This window comes from Meriones unguiculatus, chromosome 5 (genome assembly GCF_030254825.1).
Source record: "Meriones unguiculatus strain TT.TT164.6M chromosome 5, Bangor_MerUng_6.1, whole genome shotgun sequence".
Lineage (NCBI taxonomy): Eukaryota > Metazoa > Chordata > Mammalia > Rodentia > Muridae > Meriones > Meriones unguiculatus.
Window position 1 is genome coordinate 37,742,452 of NC_083353.1, and position 26,906 is coordinate 37,769,357.

Sequence of the window (26,906 nt, forward strand, 5' to 3'; positions counted from 1 at the left end):
GCTCTTTGATCTCCCCTACCCCGAGGGGGGAACAGCCTGACCAGGCCACAGAGGAGGACAATGCAGCCAGTCTTAATGAGACCTGATAAACTAGGGTCAGATGGAAGGGGAGGAGGACCTCCCCTATCCGTGGACTTGAGACGGTCATAGGAGATGAGGGAGGGAAGTATGGAGTGGGCTACAGCTGGGAGGCAAAACGAATAAACTATACTTAATATAAAAAATAAAAATTTAATTAAAAAAGCAGAAGTTAAGTCTCTTAAGCATTATGATAGTTTATTATTAGAATCGTTTGACATACCAAAAACTGTAAAACTGGTGTTCTCTTTGGCTCACAGATGGGGATGAGGGGAGGAACTGAAAACCTCCCAGAGAAAGGTGGCATTAGCTGTAGCTTGAATAGGCATCCAAATGTCACCCCTTTGTCGGGCATCCGCCTGAGGCTTGGGATCAGCCCATGTGTCCTCTAAGGACCAATCTGGAACCCCTGTCAACTTCTCTCTCAGACTGCAGTCTCCTTGGCCACGCCCACTTCCTGATCCTCCCGGGTACGCCCCCTCAGGCTCCTCCCCGCACGTCTGAGAGCTCCTGAGGCCCTACCCTCCCGTGTCGCGGAACACCTCCCAAGGCCTCCGGAAATGCCACCGCAGTCGTCGACACGTGACCGTGACGTCACTCGCGCGTCTCTTCAGGCGGCTGGCTCCCCGCGATTGTAATCGCGGGTGGTAGCTGTTTCCCTGCTTGTCGCTAGTGCTGTTTCGGCCTTACAGCCCGAAACGTGACGGCGACACCATGTACCACAGCAGCAGCCAGAAGCGGCACTGGACCTTCTCTGGCGAGGAGCAGCTGGCGCGACTGCGGGCCGACGCCAACCGCAAATTCAAGTGCAAAGCGGTGGCTAATGGGAAGGTGAGGTTCTTGCACACCAGCCCTCGAGTGGCTGCGTTCGGAAGCCGCGGGCCCTTCCCAAGTCCCAGCTTTGCTCCGACGGGCGGGAAGCGCATGAGCACGTACCTGGCTGAGTCAAGTAGACACGGACGCGCGACCCCAGTCCGGAGATGTAGGTGGCAGAAGGACCAGTAACATCCTGGGGAACTGGCCTGGAGCCTTGGTGGGATGCGGAGGTAGTTCAGGACTGGAACTAATCCCTTGTCCTGTAGGGTATCAGGCAGGGGCAAAGGATGGTCCGGGCAGACACAGCCGCTGGTGCCAAGTGGGAAGTCAGAATTGTGGACAGGTGCGTGGGTGTTTGTGGTCATTAGTGGGTGAAGCTGTACCTCTGCAGCAGCGGTTGAAGAACGGAGACAAGGAACTTGTAAGCGTCAGTATGAGGAGGCTGAAATTCATCCAAACTAAAGGGCAATTTTCAAATACTTGAAATCGGGAAATGGTGGCTTCTTTTCAGAAACAACCTTCTCTGAGAGGGTTGCACATGGAAAGGAAATAGACAGTTGAAACCAGTCAAAAGACTATATATAGCTTGGTCTATGGCCCTCTATGCAGGTCTTTTTTCCGCTCTGTCACTGATTTCTGTTGTACTGACTTGTAACTTTGCAGTGGCGCCTACAGATTTCAAGTAAATGGGATGTGTACTCCAAACAATGAGGTAGCAAATGCACTGAGTCATTTGCTGTTTAATTTGGGTGACACGCTGATTCACTAAGAAAGGAACTTTGGGAGATTTCCAAGTAGTGAAAATATGTATCTCCTTTTTAACTTACAAATAATGTCATCAAACCTGGGAGCATATTGGCACATGCTCTACCATGGTTGTTTAAAAATGTTCAACTGACAGTTTGGGAAGTTGTGAAATGATGATTTAGATTCAGTTTATTTATTTTGCTTATTATTTTCTTAGATATTTTGTATAATGCTTAGCAAACTTACAAAGAGAAAATGAGGTGAAGTATATTTGTTCAAGATCTAAAACATTCAAGCAAGACAGGGACAGATTTACAATTAATTCAATCAATTACAGTTAATTCAATTAATAAGTAATTCAATTAATTACAACTAATACAATTAATTTTGAAATGTTTGCTTTGTCTAAAGGTTCTTCCAAATGATCCAGTGTTTCTTGAGCCTCATGAAGAAATGACACTTTGCAAATACTATGAGAAAAGGTTATTGGAATTTTGTTCAGTGTTTAAACCAGCAATGCCTCGATCTGTTGTGGTAAGTAAGAGTAGTAAAGTATAATGCCTTTCAACTGGCTTGTGAGAACTGCACTATTCTAAATTTCTAATTGTATTCTCTTGTCACTCTAGAAAGATGCTCCATAATTGTGTTTGTTTATTTTGTCACTCTCTTTCCAGTAACAAAATTTTATTGATGTTAGAGTTATCCTTAATGTAACACTAAATAGGTTGCAAACTATTTGGCCAACTATAATGGCAAAACAGGAACAACAACAACAAAAACCTTTAGTAGTTTACTTCTCGCAATGTGGCCCAGTATAGGCTATCTCATCAGAAAGTGCCTCTTGTATGTCATGACTAGATAGAACTCATGCTCCTGCCCTCTGTGACTCTAGTAGTGCCAAACATAGTGAGCCTTTGCTTCTGGAGGGGACAAGAGGGAACTGTGGAGAAGGCATAGCTGCTGTTTGAACCTTGGGCTGAAAAGTGACAGTTATTCCACTAATTCTGTTAACCATAACAGACAAAAGCATTGCTGAGAAATGTGTTTTTTTCCTAGAAATTTAGTTCCCTGAATCAAGGCATGAATTTTAATCAGTAGTTAGCCACATAAGAAGCTTAAGTGAAAGTTGTATATCAATCAGCTATATTATTAAATACTGGTATATTCATAGATGTATCAGTATAATGAATGCCAGAAAAACTAATTTTGTTGAGATTTATACTTCATGAGTTAGGCCATCTCCAGTGTCATTTCATATTCTGATGTACAGTTTGTGACAGCCTTATTTTTTGGAAAAAGAAAAATCATTTTTCTTTCTCATACTCTTTACTAGAAAATAGTAGAATTCATATTAAAGTATAGCCTCATACTTTTTCAAGTCTGCTGAACTCAGCTTCTGTTTGAAATAATGCATTAATTTATGTTCCAGCTGCTACTCTTGCAATAAGGACTTTTAAACCTTTTATTAGAAGAAGTTAGAGATTTACCTTTGACTTTATTACTGTTTTCTTGGTGGTTTTGTTTGTTGGTTTTGTTTTCTTGAGATGGTCTTCTACAGGTCATGTTGGCCTTGAATCCATTATTCCAGAGGATAATCTTGAATTTCTGATCCTAGTACTCCAGCCTCACAAATGCTGGATTTGAAGGACTACATATGTGGTTTTATTTAACACTCGGGGTCAAACCCAGGGCTGCATGCCTGACAGGCATTCTCCCAGCTATGCTATATCCCAGGCTCAAATGCTTCAGGATTAGTTTATATTGTTCTTCATATTGTCTTTTTTTACTGAGCTGGACAGTGGTGAGAAGGAATATCTAACCTGTGTTAGAAAGTTAAACAACAAAGAAAAAAGATGGTGTTAAGAGTGTCTAAACCACTTTGCCTTGCATATTACTCTCATGGCTTGTTAGTTGTAAAGGTCAAGTATGGAAGGCTGTTTTAAAGTTTTTCAAAGAGTGAATGTTCTATGACCTAATAAAGAAGGATAATCCAGACTCCTCTAGTTATATATTTAAAAAAAAAAAAAATGGAAGAACATTGAAAATATTGAATACACAAGTGTTTATGGTTCATTTTTAAGTTGCAAGCTTTCCTGAGAGAGGACACACTCATAAACAGTATCAGATACAGTTGATTAGTGTCTATGATGAAATCTGGGTTGTTTTTTTTTTTTTTGTTTTGTTTTGTTTTTCATTATGGGAACTGTAGAATGAGCTGGTAGGATTAAATTATCTGTTGGGTCAAACAAACCTTTAATTAACTCTATGAAATATACAGTGATTTTGTTGTTGTTTAACATAAATTTATGGCAACTTTTAAGTGTGTAAATGAATGATTTTTCCTGTTATTAAATAAATAAGTGGTTATTTTACTGTTTTGTTAAGTGAGACAATAGTTGAAGATAGCCTTTGACCCTTGATAAATGTCTGAATAAACCAGATAACTCATGACTCTTTTACTGTGGCGATGGTAATATTTTACTGATGTGACATAAGGATTGGAAGAGACTGTTACTCTTGTGTTTTGCACAGTGGGATTTACTAATCCCACTAAACACATTCAGGGAAATGTGAGGTTCTGCAGCTTCGCAGTAGGTATCACAGGTCATCACAGACCTGGAGTTGACAGAGGGAAAAAGAAAAGTTGATTTTGTATTTTGTTTTGTTTTGTTATTGGTATTTTAATCATTAAAATTTTCTGATTATTAGTATTCATGTTGCTTTTAATTCTGAAATACTCACACACATACATTTTTAAATTCAGTGACTGAAGAAAGAATTACTCCACATAGGCTCTGGACAAATAGCTAAAAAAAAAATAAGAGTGGTTCTTTTGATTATGGTGTTTTTGTTGTACTTTATCACAGTTTATTTATTAAAGGAAAATTCAGAAGTATTGGTATGGAGAACCTTCATGAATAAGTTATTTTCTCAAAATTTAACATGTAACATTGCAAATAGATTCTGCTTTTCTAGATGTGTACATACTTTTTTCTTTTAATCCTAGGGTACAGCTTGTATGTATTTCAAGCGTTTCTATCTTAATAATTCAGTAATGGAATATCACCCCCGGATAATAATGTGAGTACAAATTTATTGTGGACATTTACCAATGGGATATATATGAGAGATAATTGACTTAATTAAGGACAATTTAGACTTGAATTCTCTCTCTTTTTTTTTCTATTTGACTACAAGGTCTCCGTACTTGCCATTATCTTCTATATTGCTAATGACATGTAAACTACAACTTGTCTACCATTCACATAGTTTTTCTTGATACCTTTGTCAATGACACCTTTATTCTCCCAATTGCTCAAGCATTTGTGGCAATTGCTTCCTCTACATTTCCATTCAGTTTGCAGATGTTTATCTTCATATTCATTTTGTTAAACAGTTTTCTTGAGTAAGCATTATGCTTATCATTAAAGATGAGAACAGAATTAATATAGGACTCATCCAACAGTTTGCTGTCATTCCTGTTTTTATTTATTTGTTTTTCCCATTCCATTCCCACTAGTCAAGCTCAGGCCTTTATTGTGACTTCAGCTTCTAAAAGCTATAATGGTAGCTTTTGTACTAGTTTTCTTTGAACTTAATTTCATACTCAGGTGAATTTTATGTTTGCCATAAGGAAACATCACATACTCAAATGACTTGAGACTTCTACTGATGATCCTGTCTACAATATTATCTTTTCCTGTTTTTCTTGGTCATGCTAAATACATATATTCCATTCTATTTTTATGTTAAATCTTCCTTTTATATTTCTTGATGCACATTACTTTTAATCCTTAGTTATTTTTTCCAGGTTTCTGGTTGTACTATATGAAGCTATCAGTTAGTTACTGAATGCTGTAGTAGTATTAGATGATGGCTCAACCTAATTTTATAGTTCTCCTAAGTCTCCTAATGGATAAAGTCTAAAGAGGAGCTCTTTTAACTTCTGTTTCATTTTATTCTCTGCACTATCTAACATAGTAACATATAAATATTAAGTGATTTACAAAGTACTTTAAGGAATATTTAAATATTTCTGTCCTCCGCTATCTTTCCATGTAGGCTCACTTGTGCATTTCTGGCCTGCAAAGTCGATGAATTCAATGTGTCTAGTCCTCAGTTTGTTGGGAATCTTCGAGAGAGTCCCCTTGGACAGGAAAAGGCACTGGAACAGATTTTGGAATATGAACTACTACTTATACAGCAACTTAATTTTCACCTTATTGTCCACAATCCTTATAGACCATTTGAAGGCTTCCTAATTGACATAAAGGTAAATTTATTGACAGGAAATTAGCTAAAAGATACACTTTGTTGTCATTGTTTGCTAAAAAGAATTGAAAACTTTATAACCAGAAATATCCTAGATGGTATAACATAGATACATTAGAGTCCATCTGGAGAGCTTTTTTCTTAGATGGTTGGGTAAGAATTTCCAGGTTTCTGTTTGAGTAATCTTCTGCAGTAGATTGTGTGATTATAAGAATGCTCTTAAAGAATTATGGAAACTCTTCTAATCAATGTATATTATCATAGATCTGGGCTTAGTGACTTATAGAACCTCAAAGTGTTCTTGTAATTAACCCAAAAGGTAAACTGATCTTATTTGTAATGTTTTATGAACTCAGGTCACAAATACAAGCACCAAAATTATAAGTAGCTGACATCTGTAGTTTTAGGTTCTATGAAGTTTAGATGGAAGGACCACTTGAACCTTGGAGTTTGAGACTAGTCTGGCATTGTAGTACAACTGCATCACAAATATGTAATATAAATATGTGCATTTGTATTTTATGTATAGCACTTATATTTACATATTGACATTTATGTAAATATTGACATCATCAACTGAAGTTATTGGTTATTCTCATTAAGCATCTATTGATAATTCTATTTACACTAAACATTATGTTTGGGGGTTGCAGCCTAGAAACAAGACAGGAATGTGACAATTTTCATGGACCTTACAGTTTAATATTTTAGGTAACTCTTTATTAGTATGCTAAATTTTATATAGGGAATTAAAAATATTTCATAAGAAGATGGCAGATTGAAAAGCAAGGAAGACATTGTTGAGAAAGCATCACTTGAAATGAGATTCTGATCAAGAGTAGGAATTAGGTGAGGAAAGGACATCGTGCCCAGAGACCTTCCTAGTCAAGAGCTCTAATTCATAGCTCATTTAAGATATGAAGAGCCTGGGGATAGGGGGAATGAGTGTTGCAGCTTGATTTAGTCTAGACCGTATAAGTAGTATTGAAAATTTTCAACAAAGGAAAAAGAAGACAGTGAAGGCTTGTTTAGAGACTTGGGTTTGCAATGGAAAAGTGGCAGGTTGACAGCCTCACTGTTTAGTTTTTGTCTGTATTAGTTGGGCTTCTCTAGAGTAACAGAATCTATAGATAAAGGGGGTTTTAAAAATGACTTATAGGCTGTAGTCTAGCTAATCCAACAATAGCTGCTTAAAAATTCAGTAACTGTTAGGTATATGAGGCTGTATTTCGCAGCTGGTCTCCAGTATACATCGGAATCGCAAAGAAGTAGGCCAGTGAATGAATGGACTTGGTAGTAAGGCAAGAGCAAGCAGGCAAAAAGAGTGGCTTTCTTCTTTCATGTCCTTTACATAGACTTTTAGCAGAAGGTGTGACCCAGATTACAGGTGAGTCTTACGACCTCAAGCAATCTGAAATGTGTAACTTTCTAACTCAGAACTCTGAATTATAAGTAGATTTTCCCACTTAATTAATTAATTAAGCAAAAATCACTCATAGGTGTGTGCAGCCATTTTGGGGTTTTAATTAATTCCAGATGTTGTCAAGTTGACAACCATAATAACCATTATACCATCAGATAAGACTAGGCATCTGTAGTTGTCCTGTTGATGTTGTGTTCAGGAAATTGGCTCCTGTGTCAATGAGGTCAAGGCTCTTCCCCACTTTTTCTTCTATCAGGTTTAGTGTGTCCGGTTTTATGTTGAGGTCTTTGATCCACCTGGACTTTAGTACAGTGTGATAAATATGAATCTGTTTGCATTTTTCTACATATAGACATCCAGTTAGACCAGTACCATTTTTTGAAGATGCTATCATTTTTCCACTGTATGGTTTTGGCTTATTTGTCAAAAATCAAGTATCTGTAGGTGTTTAGGTGTATTTCTGAATCTTCAGTTCAATTCCATTGATCCGCCAGTCTGTTTCTATGCCAGTACCATGCCGTTTTTATTACTGCTGCTCTATATGCTTGAGATCAGGGATAGAAATACCTCCAGCTAACTTAAAGTCAGAGAGACACTATCCAAATCAACAAAATCAGAAAAGAAAAGGGGGACATGACAGGAGACACTGAGGAAATCCAAAAAAATCATTAGCTCCTACTTCAAAAGCCTATACACAAGAGAAGTTGAAAATGGAAATGAAATGGATAATTTTCTTAATAGATTCCATTTACCAAAACTAAATCAAGTTCAGGTAAATAAATTAAATAGTTCTATATCCTGTAAGGAAATCGAATCTGTGGCCAAAAGTCTCCCATCCAAAAAAAGCCCAGGGCAAGACAGTTTCAGTGCAGAATTCTGCCATACTTCAAAGAAGAGATAATAGGAATACTCTTCAAACTATTCCACAAAATAGAAACAGAAGGGGAACATTACCAACATCATTCTGTGTAGCTACAGTCACCTTGATATATAAACCACACAAAGACCCAACAAAGAGAGAACTTGAGACCAATCTCGCTTATGAACATTGATGCAAAAATACTCAATAAAATACTCCAAACTGAAACCAAGAACACATTAAGGATATCATCCACCATGACCAAGTAGGCTTCATCCCAGGCATTCAGTGGTGGTTCAGTATACAAAAATCTATCAATGTAATCTACCACATGAACCAACTGAAAAAAACAAACAAACAAACAAACAAAAAAAAAAAAACAAAAAAGACAAACACAACAAAACACGTGGTCATCTCCTTATATGTCGAAAAAGCATTTGACAGAATCCAACATCCATTCATGTTTAAAGTTTTGGAAAGATTAGAGATACAAGGCACATACTTGAACATAGGACATAAGATTTTTTCATAAGATTCCCTGCACTCTGCCCAAAGTTTGTCTCAAGTGACAGTACATGCTGGAGAGGGTGTGGATAAAGGGGAACCCTTCTCCATTGCTGGTGGAAATGTAACCTTGTGCACCCACTTTGGAAATCAGTCTGACTCTTTCTCAAGATCCAGCTATGTCACTCCTAGGCATATATCCAAAATATGCTCAAGTATACAACAAGGACATTTGCTCAGCCATGTTTGTAGCAGCTTTATTCATAATAGCCAGAATCTGGAAGCAACCGAAATGTTCCTCAACTGAGGAACGGACATGGAAATTGTGGTAAATTTACACAGTGGAATACTACTCAGCAATTAAAAACAAAGAAATCATGAAATTTTTAGACAAATGGTGGGAACTAGAACAGATCATCTTGAGGGAGGTATTCCAGAAGCAGAAAGACACACTTATACTCATTTATAAGTAGATGTTAGACATATGATATAGAATAAACATACTAAAGTCTGTACACCTAAAGAAGCTAAGCAAAGAGGAGGACCCTGAGTAAGATGATCAGTCCACATTCAGAAATGCAAATGGGATGGACATCGGAAGAGGGAGAAAACAGAACAGGACAGGAGCCTGCCATAGAGGGCCTCTGAAAAGAGTCTACCCAGCAGGGTATTGAAGCAGATGCTAAGACTCAGAGCCAAGCTTAAGCGTATATTTCTAATCATGGTGTATTCCAAAAAGTTTAAAAGCCATACTGAAAATGTTTAGAATTTCATGACTGTAATTTAATTATGTTCTATCAGTATATACCAAACAATAACACTGAAAGAATAGTTTTTGGAAAATGGGAAAGGAATTACCTTTTAAAACCATTTTTTATTAAGCACCTACTAGTTACTATATTTTTAAAATAGTTTTGTTCTCCAATAAACTCAGAAATTGTAACATCTGTGCACTTTCTTTCTAGACTCGATACCCCATGTTGGAGAATCCAGAGATTTTGAGGAAAACAGCTGATGATTTTCTTAGTAGAATTGCACTGACAGATGCTTATCTTTTGTACACACCTTCACAAATTGCCCTGACTGCCATTTTGTCAAGCGCCTCTAGGGCTGGAATTACCATGGAAAGGTATTAATTTGTTTCCTGTTAGTTGAAATTCAAGTTTTACTTAATAGTGTCTGAGTTTTTAAGTTGTCTTTGTATATATAATGCCTTATTTATCTGGTATGTTCTGTGATTGAAGAAAGAAAGCTCTTTTAAAGAAAGTATTTAATCAAGAATACATGTCTGACAAAAGTAGAAATGGAAACAGTAGTTTTGGAAGACAACTACAGCTACCAGTATATCAAATTTACAAGTTGATCAACTTGTAGGCAACATGGGTAACACATTGAGTAAGGATTTGTAGAAGTAATGCATATCGATATAAAATTTTAAGTTGAGCCATAAATAGTAATAGCTAGTATATAAACACACAGAGGCAGACATTTAGGTGGGATGAGTACTTTATGTGAATTAAATCCACTTGATATTTTAATAGTATCTTATGCACATATTAATTCTTACACTTGTAAGAATACCAGTTCTATAGGTATTACTAGGGTGCTGGAAGAATGGTAAATTAGAATAATTTTTATATGCCAGTTGTTTTCCAATTTATACTACTTATTGTTTTGATTTAATTTATCTTATGAGATTTTTTATTTCATCTTCATAATAGCTGAAGAAGGTAAATTTTTCTAAACTTAAATTATTTTTATATACTTGAAATTTCAATGTAAAATGATCAGACAACAAACATGAACAGATGTGATTTAGTTTTTGTCCTCCTTCATTGAAAATATTACTATAGAAGAACCAATATTGCTGTTCCACAGATACTGTATTTCCCACAAGGCAGCCTGTATACCAAGCTAGTTTTATACAACATGAACAATTACAAATTTTGAGTCACATTTCCATCCAGGATAAAAGGTTGTGCTCTTAGGCATTTTTTTTAGTATACCTCTTTTTAATACTTATTTTTATCTGTGTGCATGTGTAAAAATATGCCATGTGTGTAGCTGCCATGGAGACTAGCCAAAAGGTTTCATATCCCATGGAGCTAGAGTTAGGTGGTTAGGAGCTGTCAGACATGGGTGCTGGGAATTAAACTTTGGTCTTCTGCAAGAGCAGTTATGTGCTATTAACTGTTGACACATCTCTCCAGCCCCAGTGTACCTGTTTTGTACAAACACAATTCTATTGTGATTTATATCCCATTTCTTTACTAAGCAAATACTTAATGAGTTTCTGCTATAATACACTTAAGCAATATAAAAATGAAACCGTGTACTACATAGGAGAGACATCCATGTGAATCGCTGACTTGTCTGGAATTTAGGTATGGAGCCTCTGTAAGGGAAAGCATCTATAGTCCTGGCACATGGGAAATGTGTCATGGGAAACAATGTCAGGAGTTCAAGGTCATCCTCAGCTATACTGGTTCTAAATGGGCTATGTGAGAGTCAGTTTCAAGAGCGAAAAGAAGACGAGAAAAGAAACTTTAGGAAGATGGCAAAGGTGAACAAGTTGGAAATTTAATTTAGCTATCAAAGTTTTGTCACATAGTTTAATCTAGGTAGCTTAAAATACAGCAACAACAGTTCTTAAAACTACTCATTTTTACAACTAAATTACTTGGGAGAAAATTTGTGTGTGTGTGTGTGTGTGTGTGTGTGTGTGTGTGTGTGTGTTTTGAAAGACCTAGGATTTGAGAATATGTTCGTTAGGCAGATAGCACTTATGCACCATGTCCTGATATATAAAATTTCCAAGTCACTAAAATTTAAACAAAGTATTTTTTACTTTCAACGATTCTTAGAGAAAGATAATTAGGGTTTATAAAAGCATTCATATAAAAGCATGAATGCATCTGCCCTGGACTTCATAAGACATAATAATATAATTTGAAAGCATGAGACAGCATCTTGTGGTATATTGTTTGTTAATGTTCAGTACAGCTATAGGTAAAAAGACATTACTGAGAGAAGAAAACTGACTGGTCCCATATTCCATATCTTCTACCTTTGAGGTTAGTAAAATCCATCTCTATAGCTCAGACTCTGTAAATCACATAGAGTTAGGCTTATAGAATATCTGTACCAAACATTTCATATAAAAATGATAAATATTGGCTGTTAGTACATTATTGTATCTCTGAAAGGTTATATATAATGAAATTTAATCAAGCTTTTAACAATACACATCTCTTAATCTAGCAGAATGGTAGTCTTTCAGACTATAGTAGTTGTAGGCTTTAGTACTATGGAGTTTACTAGTAGTATGTAATATTTTAATATAATTTGAAATGGTTCTTGATGAAATAAACATGTAGGTAAATAATCTGCCTTGTGTTTCCAATGTGGTATGTGCTTTCAATGAGTTAAAGCGATATTTTTTATTTTTTTATTTCTTCAACAGCTATTTATCAGAGAGTCTGTTGCTGAGAGAAAACAGAACTTGTCTGTCACAGTTGCTGGAAATAATGAAAAGTATGTGCTATTAACAAAGCTGCTTTCTGAATAAATATTTTGGTATTTAATGTACAGTGTAGACTGTTGTTTAAATTTACTTTTATTGAATTACTGTGTCAGAATGTGTTGAAGATACATTGGTGAGAATAAGCAAAAGGTATGTGGGAGGAAATAACTTTATATGTAAAAAGAGAATATGGATATCAGATTTAGAAAGGGCCAAGTCAAAACAGGATTCTTTTAAAGGAATCCATAAATATGTGATAGACATTTAGAATCAAGAGAACTAACTTCAAGGTAAAGTTTGTATTTGGAACATGTGTAAATAATTTTAACTAGTTAATATTTGTCAATTGTTGGTCATTTTGTAACAAAGGCAATAATTTTCAAGTGGGGTTTAATGTCTTCATTTGATAAAGATGTAGCTTGTCAGCTGGGCCTGGGTGGAGACTTGGTTTGGTAGAGCCTTTGGTAACAAATTCCAGTTCTTTGTTCAAACCCTAGCACAAAAAACAAAAACAAACAAAAAACAAAACAAAACAGAAAACCATGAAGAATGCTACTTAAAAAAAAAAAAAAAAAATGCCCCCTTACAGGGGATTTTCGTCCAGGGAAATGAATTTCAGATTCCTGGTAAAGTGTGAGAGAATATGGTTGGTTGTTTTAAAACACCAACTTAGTGATAATTTTAATAGTAGTCTTGGAAAATCAATGTAGACTTTGATAACAGTTAACAAAAACTTTGTACTGGTGTTGCAAAATCTTTAGAAATTCTGATTAAAATTTCTGCTTAATACATCTATATTACATATTCATCTCTATTATATATTGTACATATGATTAATTATATGTGTGTATACATGCATATATATGTGTATATATAAACACACTTATGGCATATAAATCACTATTTTGTTTTTGAGACAGTCTGGCTATGTAGCCCAGAGTGGACTTAAGCTTGAAATCTCTTGCCCTAGATTTGTGAATACTAGGATTGTAGGGTACGTATGCCACCACACACAGTTCTTTATTGTCTTGGCAATTATGCTCTTAGGTTCCGAGATATGCTATTATTTATTGTTTTATTGGTGAATAAACCACAAGATTGAAGACATTTAGGTGACAGCAAATGTATATGCATTTAATGTTTATTTTATTTTAAAAGCTGGGATTCAAGGCATATTTCTTGAAGTGATTTTAGATCCCTCTAAGCATAATGGAGTAGAGGGTTTTTTTTTTTGTTTTTTTGTTTTGTTTTGTTTTTTTTTCACCTATAAACTTGTAGGTCTTCATATTTACCACTAGAGGGTTCACTTACAAAGCTAATTGGGAATTGTTAATAGTAGTTCCTAACAATTTGGTAATAGAAGGGACCACACCTCTTATTTGAAGCTCGCAGATTAATTACTGATTCTCATTATCTTTAATTTGTTCCACTTATTTTAATATATGACACAAGAATAGTGCTTCAAAAATATTCATCTTTAATAATATGAAGGTATTCATAATTTTTTGGAAGATGTTACATCACAAGCATCAATTTCCAGTTTAGTTACCAACCTGGACTTTACATCATGTCCCTAATAAATCTTGAGATTTTTATTTGGTTTATTATTTTAAATAACATGATAAACTAGAGGATATTTTATCATCTTACAGTTACTGACGTATAGTTTGTTTTTAATGTTTCTAAAAGGATGTCTTTATATAGCGGCTGTGTTTTGTACTGAAACATCTTTTTTTTACACATTAGGTGAGGTATATTATGTTCATGAACATGGTTGTTGGTAGAGAACAAATAAGTTACTAAATCACAGAGATTACTTCAAAAGCCTTAAATTGAGCAAAATGTAAATATAGTTACTTGCAAAAAATTTACTACCTATATTATATAGCATGCCTATATTTATGCCATATATATGTGATAAACAGCAGATAGTAGTTACTTTAAAAGGCTTGTGTCTTTAATATAGAATACAAATCCTGGTAAGAATGTGTATCATGGATAACCAATGTCTTTTGTTCCCTGCAGCAAGTTAGATTATTTTGTTTTGTTTATACTTCATTTTTTTAGTGTTTGGTTTTCGAGACAGGATTTCTGTGTAGTCCTGGCTTTCCTGGGTTGCTCTAGCCTCAAACTCAGATTTGCCTGTCTCTGTCTCCTGAGAGCGGAGGTGAAGAAGGCATGCGCCACCACATCTAGCTTGAAGCAGACTTTTTCTTAAGTACTTTTGTATCTCCATGTAGGCATGAGAAATCTAGTAAAAAAGTATGAGCCACCCAGATCTGAAGAAATTGCTGTTCTGAAACAAAAGTTGGAGCGGTGTCATTCTGCTGACCTTGCACTTAATGTGGTGACGTAAGTAGACATGACACAGGAGTTATGTTCAAATTATGGTTAAATTATTTCACTGGTTCAAAGTTGTTTTTTTTTTTTTTTTTTTTTAAGTATTGAGTACAGTGATTTTGCCTATGTTGGGAGTTCAACTCTCCAGCCTGGCCTTTTGTGCAATAAACACAAGGAAGAAATTTTGGGCTTTCATTCTCCAGTTCTGATCCTGATCATCAGGATCAGGCTTGCTTTTCTACTTTACAGAATTACTGGGAGTCAGTCTTCTGAGTGTTAAACATTGTCTAAAAACCAACCTAATGCTTAGTTTTTAACTTAGTTTTAATAAACTAGTAAGGAAATATTATATCAGAGAACCAGTAAAATGTGCCACTAGGTTGCTTTGTGTAAGTGTAGTTTGTAGGCTAATGTGGAATTCACCATAAAATCTGTTATGCTCTGCATAAAAGATCCATTACAACTTAGTAATTTTTACATTTTTAATTTTACATGTGCTAACATAATAATTTGTTTTATGTGGACTGATCTGATATTATTTATTAACATGTAATGGGAATTAGCTGTGGCATAGATGGTGTTTTGATCTCTTTGATTTGTGGAGAAATGGTAACAAATATTTATAAAAAGCTAAGGAGCATGCCAAGGCCTTCAAACACAAGATAGCCCTAGCCATGACTTAATTCCTTAACTGTAGTTGTAGTAGAGGACTACTTGAGAAGTCCAAGTACAAAGTATAGGACTTTTGACATAGCTGTGGCTTCAAAGCTTGGCTTTGTGAAAATCTTGTAATTGTACTAAATAGCAAACATCAGAAAGCTGTAGAGAAAGAGAGAAACCTTGACCTACTGGTAAGTAAAAATGCTATAGCACTTGACTGTGTTCTTACATTGACTTTGAAATGCACAAACTGTGATCCAGCAGCCACAAATAGCCTCTGCCCTTTTTTTTTCTAGAAGTACAGTAATTGGAACATAGGCTGCCCATTATTAGTTTACATAATTATTGTACCAGTTATTCTATGCAGAAACTGCATGTCCTTTAAATCCTGAAGTACTTACTAATTTTTCCTTCTGATTAGAACATTTAACTATTAATTTTGTTCTAGCTAGTAATGGAATGGGCCATAATCCAAAATTTCTAATAGACACAGCATTTACTTTTCCTTTGCACTCTGCCAAGAAAATTCTACATTCCTATGTGTCTGACTGTTTTTGTACAGAAAGGACTTAAAAATGATTACAGACATATACTTTTATAAAATACAATCAAAGTTCTTACAAAGTGAAATAAACATATAAGTTCAAATTTTATTAAATTAAAATGTCAGAAGTTAAAATTGTTGTATAGTTTCTAAGTACAAAGTATATTTTCTACTCATCTCACTGCAGGCTGGAAACAGTTAATGAACAACACTGAGTAGCAGTACTTCAGCACAAAGCTGACTCAAATATTTGCCTTTATTTTTCATTATACAGTAACTGTATTCTTCTAAGTCACTCACTGAGTAAAAGCCAAAGTTCACTTTGATTAAACTGCACACCTCAATCACAGCCTCAGAAGTAACTTACCAGAACCTCTGCCAACCTTTTCTGGGTTTAAATTCATGAATACTTTCTTGTGGCAGTGTGTCTACACCATGCATTTAACATTACCAATCTTTAACTCTTGCCAATCTGGGTGAGAAAAATACTACCACCTGGATTATTTGCATTTCCTGATTACTATGAACATTGATGTTTCCATGTTTGATAGCCATTTGTATTCGTTTTTCTGCATTGGTTCTGTCATTTTATTCTTTTAATGCTGTCCATATTCTCATCTTTAAAAATTATAGTTATTTATAAACTTCTTATACTATTTTGATAATTACACTGTTTTTTAATAAAGAAATGCTTGTAAAGGGTAAGTTGTTTTTTTTAACCAATATAAGTAGTTTTTTTTCTAGTTTGCTTTTGAATACTATTTCATGGTTTTCTTAGTTAACTTCTTTTGTTTGTTTTGTGTGTTCATTTTTCGCAGCAGAGTTTTCTCTGTTGCTTTGGCTTTGTAGACTAGGCTGGGTTTGAACTCACAAAGCTCCACCTGCCTCTGCCTCCCCAAGTGCTGGTATTACAGGTGTGTGCCACCACGCCTGGCTATGTTGACAGATTTTTATCACAGACAAATCTAAAGGTGTGGGCAGTTTTTAAATCACATTTATTTATTGTATTTGAGTGTGTACATAAACCAGTGCCTGCGTGGAGGGCAGAAGACAACCTGCAAGAGTCAATTCTCTTTCCATATGGATCTGGAGAGCAAACTCAGGTTGTCTGGCTTGGTGTCTAAACCCACTGACCCTGTCAGCAAATATGTGGAGCCATGTTTACCTGTCTACTTTGACTGCTGATGTCGAGGACACCACACTCTTAATAACCATTTCTTTATAGTGTGTCTTTTTATTTGTTCCCAGACAGGGTCTTGTTAGACCTCATAGGCCTCAAACTGTCAACATTCCTGCCTTATCTACCCAAGTATGGGCATTGTAGGTTTGTACTACCACTGGGCTCCACTTAGGTGTGCTTTTAAGATAACAAAGACAAGGTCTTCCAACATTTCTTTACATTCTCTTTGCTGTGTTTACTTGAGGCAAAGTATCACTGTATAACCACAGATTATTGAAAAATCCCATTAGTCGTAAGTGCTGGGATTTATAGGTATGCTCAGCCTGTTTTTTAAAATAATCTTTGCAGGATCTTGGTACCCCAAATTAAATATTGCCTTCGTAGCCACAAATAATCCCTTTCTAGTTATTTAGTCCCTATTCTTCAGCAGATATCTTTTGTTTTTGAAGATAGGGTCTCACTGTGTTAAGCCCAAGCTAGCCTGAACTGAAGGCGACACTGTTGCCTAAGCCTGAATGTTGCATTGTAGCTGTGAGCTACCACATTGGGTTATGCTTTACAGCCTTGCTAATACCTATTTTATAGTTTTTTTTCCCACTTTGCTAATCGATAATTGCCTAATTACAGGAAGAAGAGGAAAGGCTATGAAGATGATGACTATATATCAAAGAAACCCAAACAGGAAGAGGTATGTTTACCCCCAAATGTCACTTGATATCACTTATTTTACATTTTTCTAGGATGATGTATATAAACAGATGAGCTGAGAATGTTTGAAACAGTGACTTGCTTTGTACCCCCAAGTTGGTCTTGAACTCCTAGTCCTTTTACCTCAGCCCTCCAAATACTGAGACTAAAGTACTTCTGAAATTTGAAATTATATTTACTCACCTCTTTATGCACAGTCTGATTTTTATTTTTTAAAAATCTTTAAGTGAAAGATTGATTTTGGTTAACAGTTGAAGGTGATTAGAATCCATGACAGGGGAAGGAATGGCAGAGGGACTAGTACAAGGTGGCAGGAGCATCTGGGTCAGTGGCTTGCTACATGGTGCTGATCAAGCCTGTTTTTAAAGAGATTTGTTTCTTTACACTACTGTATGAACCAATTCTAAAAAGTAGTATAAGTTACTTGATTGAAGAATCCTTCCTATGATAGAAAGCAATGATGCTAAATTTAATTTTATTCTCTAAGGATGTTTCCCTTGCCTTACACTAGTTTTCAAAAGTTGTTTCTTAAACCAAAGATAAATAATCAGAGGTAAGAAGATAGCCTTTACAGGCTGAGTCCATGTCATTATCATAATCAAGAGCAGGACTTAGTAGCATATACTTGTAGTCCTAGCACTTGGGAATCAAGGTTGGCTGCAACCATAGTAGCAGACTGTCTCAAAAACAAATCTACAGTAGACTATCAGTCAACATTTCTTAAACGAACTAGAACAACAACTGGCTCAATACTTGAATGTTACACTTACCACATTTTTTTTTCCCTTTAGGAGGAATGGACTGATGATGACCTGATAGATTCTCTCTAACCATTGGAAATGACTACAGCAGTGCTAACCAACAGAAGTAGGACGCATGTCTGACATTTAACTTTCTTTTAAATAGTACAATGTGAAAACATCAAAGTATATTAAAAATTTCTAATTGTTACATATATTTTCTTTGTGATTATTTTATATAAAACATAGCTTCAAAACAGACCAAATGCCACCTAGTTTGGGTAATAACAACTCACTAGCATTAGCAGCAAATCATGTCCTTCTATGGAGGCCAAAATCTAACTGCAGTACACATCCTTGTATCGTTTTGAAAAAAATAAACAAACATATATTCCTGTTTAGAAGATATATATCAGAAGAAAAAAAAAAACAACTTAATAGTAGGTAAACTTTAGCAGTACTAAGGAAATAGAAGCTCTTAGAATTACTTTTCAAATATTTCTCCAGTAGAGTGAGCTATTTATGAATTACTACTAAATGTAGACTGTGCTGGGTAGTTATTTAATACTTAGGTATTAATCTTATGCCAAGCAGTTACTGACATCTGGGTTTTTGAGTCTAAATAAAAATCTTTACTACAGATAAGTAATAACAGATAGTCAGTTTTATCATTAAATGATTATCTGTAAGTCAGTCCAGATAAAATAGGTGTTATAGTTATTAGAAATCTGTAGATAAATTATGTTCAAAGTTTTTAAAATGAAGTTAGCATAAAAATATAGGTATGCAGCTGGGCATGGTGGCACACTTGTAATTCCAGCACTCTGGGAAAGCAGAGGCAGGTGGATCTATAGAGTGAGTCAGGGACAGCCAGGGCTACACAGAGAAACCCTGTCTTGAAAAATTCAAACCGAACCAAAACAACAAAAAACTAAAATAGTTATGCCTTTACTTTTTTATGACTTTAGTTAACTACATATGTACAAATTTTCCAAATAGAGAATGGGGCAGTGATAATGCTTACTCCTGGTAGGATTATTCACAGCTTGACGTGCCAATACACTTGTGTTGTTTATTAACACTGTCTTAAGTTGTTATAGTTCGGACCAAATTGCAGATATATCTGTGTGTATTAGGGTAGTGTTTTGTTTTGCCTGTTTTTTTTTTTTTTTTTCTTCCTACAAAACTAGCTTGAAGAAATTGAGAAACACAATTACCTCAAATCTAAATCTACCCAGCTTACATATTCCAGGATACAGTTCCTAGGAGGGCAGGTAGCACTTTAGTCTTAAAAATGTAATGGTAGTATTTACTGTATATGCATGTAGACTTCTAATAATTACTTTCATGCCTTGAATTTCTGGTTTGTTTGGTTTCATTCTTCTGGAATAAAATTGATAAAGTAGTGCTTTTAAAAAGTAGGCTGAAAACCAAACCTTTTAATGCCCAAGTGTACTTATGTTAAGCAATATGCTAGACTATAGAGAGAATTGCAAATGTTCACAATGTGTCTGTTTCTCTTTCAGATCACTAAATTTGGCATCAGGGCAAGGTTCACATTTATCTCTGAAAATTTCCTTCCCAGCCCCATTAAAAAAGAATAAGTTTGAACGATTTTATTTATTTCATCAGTGACCACCTAGTTATTTAAATACAGGGTCCATGAGGGTAAGTAAAAGGTTTCCCACTCCAGTTTAAGAGACAAGCATGTGACTAAAGTAAAAAAATGAGGATATGTCAGGTTTCTTCTAAAATACAAAGTAGAAAAAGGAGAAGCATGTCAGGCTATGGAATAGCAGATAGGCCATCATGGCTGAACAATTAGTGAGAACAAACTAAAATACCCTAAACTAGAGTTTGGACCTTTGCCTGTTTTCAAAAGCACACATCTACATTAACTAGCCAGCAGCCCTTCCACCTTGTAAATGAAGTACAAGACATGAGTTACTTTCATAGCGCTGCCAAGAACAGGGACTAATAGGTTGGAGAGAGGAGGTGCCTGCATTCACAACAAAGCCAAAAGAAGTTTTTGCTGTTTTTCTTACCACAATTAACCTAATTGATTGAAGCTACCTTTACGGCTGCATTTAGCCCCATATTTAAGCTAGGAAAGTCTCTTAATGGTAATATCAAACACCTTTCTAAAGAATACATTAGGCTTCTCAATTTCATTCTCAGCAAAAGGAAATAAACCTTTGATTAATTAACATCTTGCCCTGTATACAGTATCTCTGAGGGATAGTCAAATACTCTTGGGATATAAGCCTTCAGAAAACATTTTTATTGGAGAAACTGTAGTAATACTTTTCTTGGTGGTTCTTAGGGTTTTGATTACTAAGAGAACTCAGCTACATATTGTTTTTAAGTCTTGTCTTCAGCATAATGCAGGAGGGAAGACATGTTGCCTAGCAAATCGTACATTGAGTGAATAAATGGAATCTTTTGTAAAAGAATAATAACTTCCCCTATCCCCTGTGCTTGTTCTGGTATTAGAGCTTGACCCATCCCTAAAAATGGAAGAAAATAATAGTAATGAAGTTAAATAGTAAGCTAATCTGTTATACAAGCTATCCCTTAAGTTTATTTTAACTTAACCCTTGTGAACACTTCACACAAAAATGCATACACAGGAACAGATGAAACTATACAAACTAAATATCCAGCAGAAAAAAGAAGTACAAGTTCAAAGATGTAATACTTGTTAAGTGGCTGATGAGGTTGTCTGCATAATCAAAGTGGTAACAAAAAGTCAACTTAGAAATGACAAAGTATTCTAGCAGTTTGTTTAAACATAAAAGACATCAGTAATCTATAAAATGGTCAGATGGCTAACATGCACTGATTGGTACAATGACCAATAATATTTATTGAATTTAAACTATTTACTGTTGTAAACATTTTAACAAAAGCATGAGCTCTAAATACAGTCTTTGACAATTCCAACAAAATAGGTGTTGTGTTTAAAAATAAAGTTGATGAACAAGAGTCATTTACTCTCTATATATATAGTCTTCCAACAGTTCCAGAAAGAATAGCACAGCATATTTAAAAAGTATACAACAAGATTGTTCCTATTATAATGTCAAACTCTGGAAACTGTAAATACAAATAAATTCAGCAAACAGTCAAATGGTCATATTTGTAAGGAAGAAATTACATTAAGAACAGTTTGCAATCCAGTTAAATTCAGTTGTCAATAGGATGCATTTCCTTGTCAGTTGATTTCATACTTCCTTTTCCAAGAGACAGCAAAACTTTGGCAATTGGATATACTGAAAATATATTTTCAAAGTTCAAGACGCAGTCATACCATTTTCAAAGGTGATCTGTACACCAAGGCTCAGAGTTTGGTAGCGATTCCATGTGGAAATAGTGTGCATATTCTGCACAGATAGCTTACAACAGCAGCTACCCTCCAAAAGAATCTTGGGGTTTTGCTTGCATAGCTGACACATCACTGGAATGTGGAAAAGTGTGCTATTTTTTTCTTTTTTTTTCTTTTTTTCTTTTTTTTTTCCTTTTTTGGCAAGAGCACAGGAGAAACATAGTGATGTGAATTACCACATTGGACATGCTGAATCCATGCAGAACAACAGGCTGCTACCTGACATCGTTGGTTTTTGTATACTGGTTTTGTTTTTGTTGAAGAAGTTCCGTTATAGCCAGAAGCTTTTTCAGTACATGCTAGACACAGGAGAAACAGTGAGGGAAAAAAAAATGACTAAGCAAATGAAGAACCTAAATTTCAATTTTAGGATTCAATTGAATCTGGATTAGATCAAAGCTATATCAAAACAAAGGGATTCTTATAAAACTGAGTTTTCATTACTTATACTGAATAATTTAGTTGTAACCGAGACACAGAAGATCTCACCACATTAATTTGTCATTATAAACCTTGGCAAATCTTAGTTAAACTATTGTAATGTTTTCCAAATGAAACTCTAGTTTCTTAGGACTATTTTCAGCTCAGTCTCCATGTGGATCTCTGAGTGAGGGGAGCAGGGGCTGCCTCTATCATAATCTCAGTTGACTGCTCTCTGATCACTCGCCCCTGATGATGCAGTCTTGCCAGGCCCTAGAGGAAGAGGATCCAAGCAGTCCTGATGAGATTTAACAAGCTATGGGCAGATGGCAATAGTGGAGAACTCCCCCTTTCAGTGGGCTAGGGGAAAGGGATAGTAGGTAAAAGGGGAGGGGGGTGAGACTGGGGGAATTAAGGGAGAGGGCTTCAATTGAGATATATAATGAATAAATTGTGACGAAAAAAATTTTTTAAAAGTTGGTAAATCTAAGTTAAACTACTGTAATGTTTTCCAATTGAAACTCTTAGCTACTTAGGACTGTTTTCTAAACTTGAAAAATAAAGTGAGGATTTTAGAATCTCAGGTTAATGAAAATTCATAATCATTGTTTTAATTTGGAGAATATGTGCCGGATAAGAAGGCAGGTAGTGATAGCATTTATTGCCTTCTCAAACCACGGAAGAAATTTATCAGATTTAGCACGTATGTACCCTGACTTATATTTTCCTATGTGGTTTTCTTTCCTCCCCGTTTAACTTCCTTAGCTCAAGAAAGACTGTCTAGCACTAGGTCAATTAAAAACCCTTTCCTGTTCTAATCTCTACATCTCCTACATTAGCAAAAATCAGGTAAATTGCAAATTTCTCATGTCTCCTTGCATTTACATGTAACATTGCTCATGCACTTGGTATGAGAGTAACAGAAGGAATAACATGCCTCATTACTGACAGTATCTCACTTGCCATTTTTATACGAACCATTTAGAAAGTTTGAACATTGTCATTTTGTAAAAACATACCTGCTGTGCACCACGCTCATTACTGAGTGTTCTCAGTTCATCTGAATGAGCTACACAAATCTCATGCAATGCTGCTAAGTCACGAGACAGGTCAGTTCTAGAATGTTCTGTAGTGTCCGGGAGTTCAGGTACATTCTTTAAGGGAATCATAAAACTGCATTTAGAAATAAAAATCCTTGTAGTCTCTTCAAAAGTTATCCTAACCAGATATAAAACATTAATTTGTCTAAGAGTTTTATTCAAATAGTTCTGCTAAACATAGGTTTTAAGAACCTCTACTCAGAAAAAAGCTAGGTTCCACACCCACTCTCCCATAGAATGACAGTATCATGAATTGATATTTTCTTTTTAAATTTAGAGCACATGCAAAATAAATAGTATCATTATCATTATTAATTGATGAGTTGGATTAATACAACTTAAAATTCATAGACTGAATATGACTAAAATATTATAACTAAATTAACTAGCACCTAAAGAGGAACTAACTTATGAAAGTATAGTAAAAATTTACTTTGTTTGCAATTTCTATAGACTCTCCTCAAGATAATTTCTCGAATGTGGGATCCCTGGCTATTATGGTGTTTAGGGTTCATGAAGTAACTTAGCCATCATAGTTAACTAATATTACTATATTTCTTACATTAAATGCTAATATTATTTCAGGCCTTGGAGTAAAATTTAACATGTGGTTAAATTAACAGTCTTCCTGTTTTTACTGGTAGTGCTTGTTACACATTCCTAAAAATTGAAGAGCAATTTTAGTTATTTTTTTTTAAGAGTAAAGAAGTAACTTGCATACATTCATTTTAATTGAATCACTTATTCACTTAAGTGATTTGGTGATTAAAGATTATGAGATGAAAAACCTATAATGCTTGCTTCTTGCCTTCACAGAGGTTGCTAGTTAGCAGAAAGAACAGAAAAAGCCCAGGGAAAACTGATCAACTGTATTTTTATTAGAAGTACTTATAAAAGTTTTACAAAAAGTTCATGTGCATGTTTCTTACAAATATGAAGCTTATGATGTTGGGCTTCCTTTGCCAAGTTGGGGTGGTGGTAGTTGACATGTGTTTTGAAATTCACCTGGTTCCAATACCTAATACAACCAAGTCTCCAGCACTTCTGATGACATAACCTGGTTCAATTCATACATACATGCTAATTTAGGCTTTTTCTTCCTGCTAACACACCACATTATCAATATATTTACTTTAAAATTCATTCATTGTTTGAAACGTATATGACATAGAAAACTGAACTTTACTATTAGGGTCTTAGAAATTACAAATATATATATATATTTTTAATTTTTGTAACATGATTTTATTTATAAAAGCTCAAATGAGGCATAGTAATTATACTATTTCACCTAGTTCTAACTTTAGTTCCAATATATATGGCCCCAAATCTTATTTTAGCTACAACTTAAAAGGCTAAATCCAACAATAGCTAAAGAATAATGAATGAAAAAGTCTATAAAATGACTGGTTGAAAGCTTCAATTGAAAGCCACAGTTGTGTTTGCTTGATGTAAGCAAGAATAAGTGACAAAACATTTTGCATAGAAAAGATGTTATTCAGAAGTCCTGGTTTTAAAATCTTGAAGTTATTATTTATATGGCTAAATTCATTCTCAAAGAGCTTGAAAATTATATACATACCCCAAGTTCATCTAAAAACATGATCATACGGTGTTTATTGCTTTTGATGAATGGATTGACACCTTCCATGTAAGGCTCCTAAAAAATTAAAAACAAGTTTCATCTGCCTTAGAACAGCTGTTTTACAATAAAAACTATGTGTACATAGCAAGAGTTTGTATTTCTTCATGTGAAATTTTCCTCCTAATATAAACAGCTATGTGGAAGAACGAAGGTATATAATAAAAAGTTACAAATTAAAACTGATATATAGCTATTACAAATAAAGCTGCTACAAACATGGTTGAGCAAATGTCCTTATTGTGTACTTGAGCCTCTTTTGGATATATGCATAGGAGTGGTATGGCTGGATCTTGAGGAAGCGCTATTCCTAATTGTCTAAGAAAGCGCCAGATTGATTTCCAGAGTGGTTGTACAAGTTTACATTCCCACCAGCAGTGGAGGAGGGTTCCCTTTTCTCCACAGCCTCTCCAGCATGTATTGTCACTCGGGTTTTTCATCTTGGTCATTTTGATGGGTGTAAGGTGAAATCTCAGGTCGTTTTGATTTGCATTTCCCTGATGGCTAATGAGGTTGAGCGTTTCTTTAAGTGTTTCTCTGCCATTCTATATTCCTCTACAGAGAATTCTGTTCAGCTCAGATGCCCCTCAACTGAAGAATGGCTGCAGAAATTGTGGTACATCTACACATGGAATATTACTCAGCAATGAAAAATAAGGAAATCATGAAATTTGCAAGTAAATGGTGGGACCTGGAAAGGATCATCCTGAGTGACCAGTCCCAGAAGCAGAAAGACACACACAGTATATACTCACTCATATAGACATGTAATATAGGATAAGCCTACTAAAATCTGTACATCTAAAGAAACTAATCAAGAGAGAGGACCCTGACTAAAATGCTCACTTCCCATTCCGAAAGGCAAAGAGGATGGACATCAGAAGAAGAAGAAAACAGGAAACAATCTAGAAATCCACCATGGAGGGCCTCTGAAAGGCTCTGCTCTGCAGACTATCAAAGCAGATGCTGAGACTTATGGCCAACTGTTGGGCAGAGTGCATGGAATCTTATGTAAGAAGTGGGAAATAGTAAGATCTGGAGAGGACAGGAACTCCACAAGGAGAGCAACAGAGCCAGAAATTTGAATACAGGGGTCTTCCCAGAGACTCATACTCCAACCAAGTACCATGCATGGAGATAACCTAGAACCCCTGCACAGATGTAGCCCATGGCAGTTTAGTGTCCAAGTGGGTTCCATAGTAATGGGAAGAGGGACTGCCTCTGACATAATCTGATTGGCCTACTCTTTAATCACTTCCCCCAGAGTGGGGAGCAGCCTTACCAAGCCACAGAAGATGACAATGCAGCCATTCCTGATGAGATCTGATAGACTAAGACCAGAAGGAAGGAGAGAAGGAACCTCCCCTATCAGTGGACTTGGGGAGGAGCATGCATGAAGAAAGCGGTGGGAGGGTGGGATTGGGAGGGGAGGAGGGAGGGGCTTATGGGGGGGATACAAAGTGAATAAAGTGTAATTAATAAATATATTTAAAAAATGATATATAGCTTGGCAACTACAAATTGTTTATATGTACATTTGGAATTAATTATTGATAAATTAAAGATTCTAACACATTATAAAAATTCCCTATGATTGCAATGGGATAAAATAGGCTTTGGGTTTCAGGTAAATTCAAAAGATAACCCATAAATGTAAACTACTTAAACTAAAATGCTAACCCATATAATCTATAGTTAGCATAATTATCAACAGTAAACCTTAAATGGGATAAAGTTCAATTGGAAATCCCAAAGCTTTCTAAGAGAAGTAATGAACAAAAAGTACCATCCTAGCAGGTGAGCAAAGATAAGGTTCTATGGGACTACACAGATGTCTCACTATTAAGAGCACTTGCTGTTCTTGCAGAGGACAACTGGGGTTTGGTTCCCAGCATCCAAGATGGCTTATAACAGGGAATCTGGTGCCTTCTTCTGGCCTATGTGGGCACCAAGCACATACCAGTG

The 26,906-nt window shown here is 35.5% G+C and overlaps 2 protein-coding genes across 6 annotated transcripts in view; one reads left to right on the forward strand and one right to left on the reverse strand.

The window, feature by feature from the left end:
- The first annotated feature begins 637 nt into the window (after nucleotides 1-637).
- Nucleotides 638-25,603, forward strand: Ccnh (cyclin H). 4 transcript variants are annotated; one of them, XR_009591859.1, is made up of 11 exons: nucleotides 638-909; nucleotides 2,053-2,175; nucleotides 4,649-4,722; nucleotides 5,704-5,914; nucleotides 9,665-9,828; nucleotides 12,163-12,233; nucleotides 14,463-14,574; nucleotides 17,574-17,634; nucleotides 18,446-18,521; nucleotides 19,921-20,062; nucleotides 25,503-25,603. XR_009591859.1 is itself a non-coding variant. In XM_021661933.2 (10 exons), exons 1-9 carry the CDS (start codon nucleotides 793-795, stop codon nucleotides 18,482-18,484), a joined length of 972 nt encoding a protein of 323 aa, XP_021517608.1. In that variant the 5' UTR covers nucleotides 638-792; the 3' UTR covers nucleotides 18,485-18,521; nucleotides 25,503-25,603. The 4 variants fall into 4 exon arrangements, 3 of the variants coding, with proteins under 3 accessions (XP_021517608.1, XP_021517606.1, XP_060239617.1); XM_021661933.2 differs by lacking the exon at nucleotides 19,921-20,062; XM_021661931.2 differs by lacking the exons at nucleotides 19,921-20,062; nucleotides 25,503-25,603 and having other exon boundaries at nucleotides 18,446-18,609.
- The window catches only part of Rasa1 (RAS p21 protein activator 1), a 101,275-nt gene continuing 95,597 nt past the window's right edge, over nucleotides 21,229-26,906 (reverse strand). Inside the window, exons 23-25 of one of the 2 annotated variants that reach the window (XM_021661930.2) lie at nucleotides 24,882-24,959; nucleotides 23,219-23,353; nucleotides 21,229-22,078 (exon numbers count right to left, since the gene is read on the reverse strand). In XM_021661930.2, coding sequence (XP_021517605.1) covers nucleotides 21,995-22,078; nucleotides 23,219-23,353; nucleotides 24,882-24,959 — 297 coding nt within the window. In that variant the 3' untranslated portion in view covers nucleotides 21,229-21,994. Of the gene's footprint in view, nucleotides 22,079-23,218; nucleotides 23,373-24,881; nucleotides 24,960-26,906 lie in introns of both variants that reach the window. The other variant, XR_009591858.1, reaches the window with a different exon arrangement.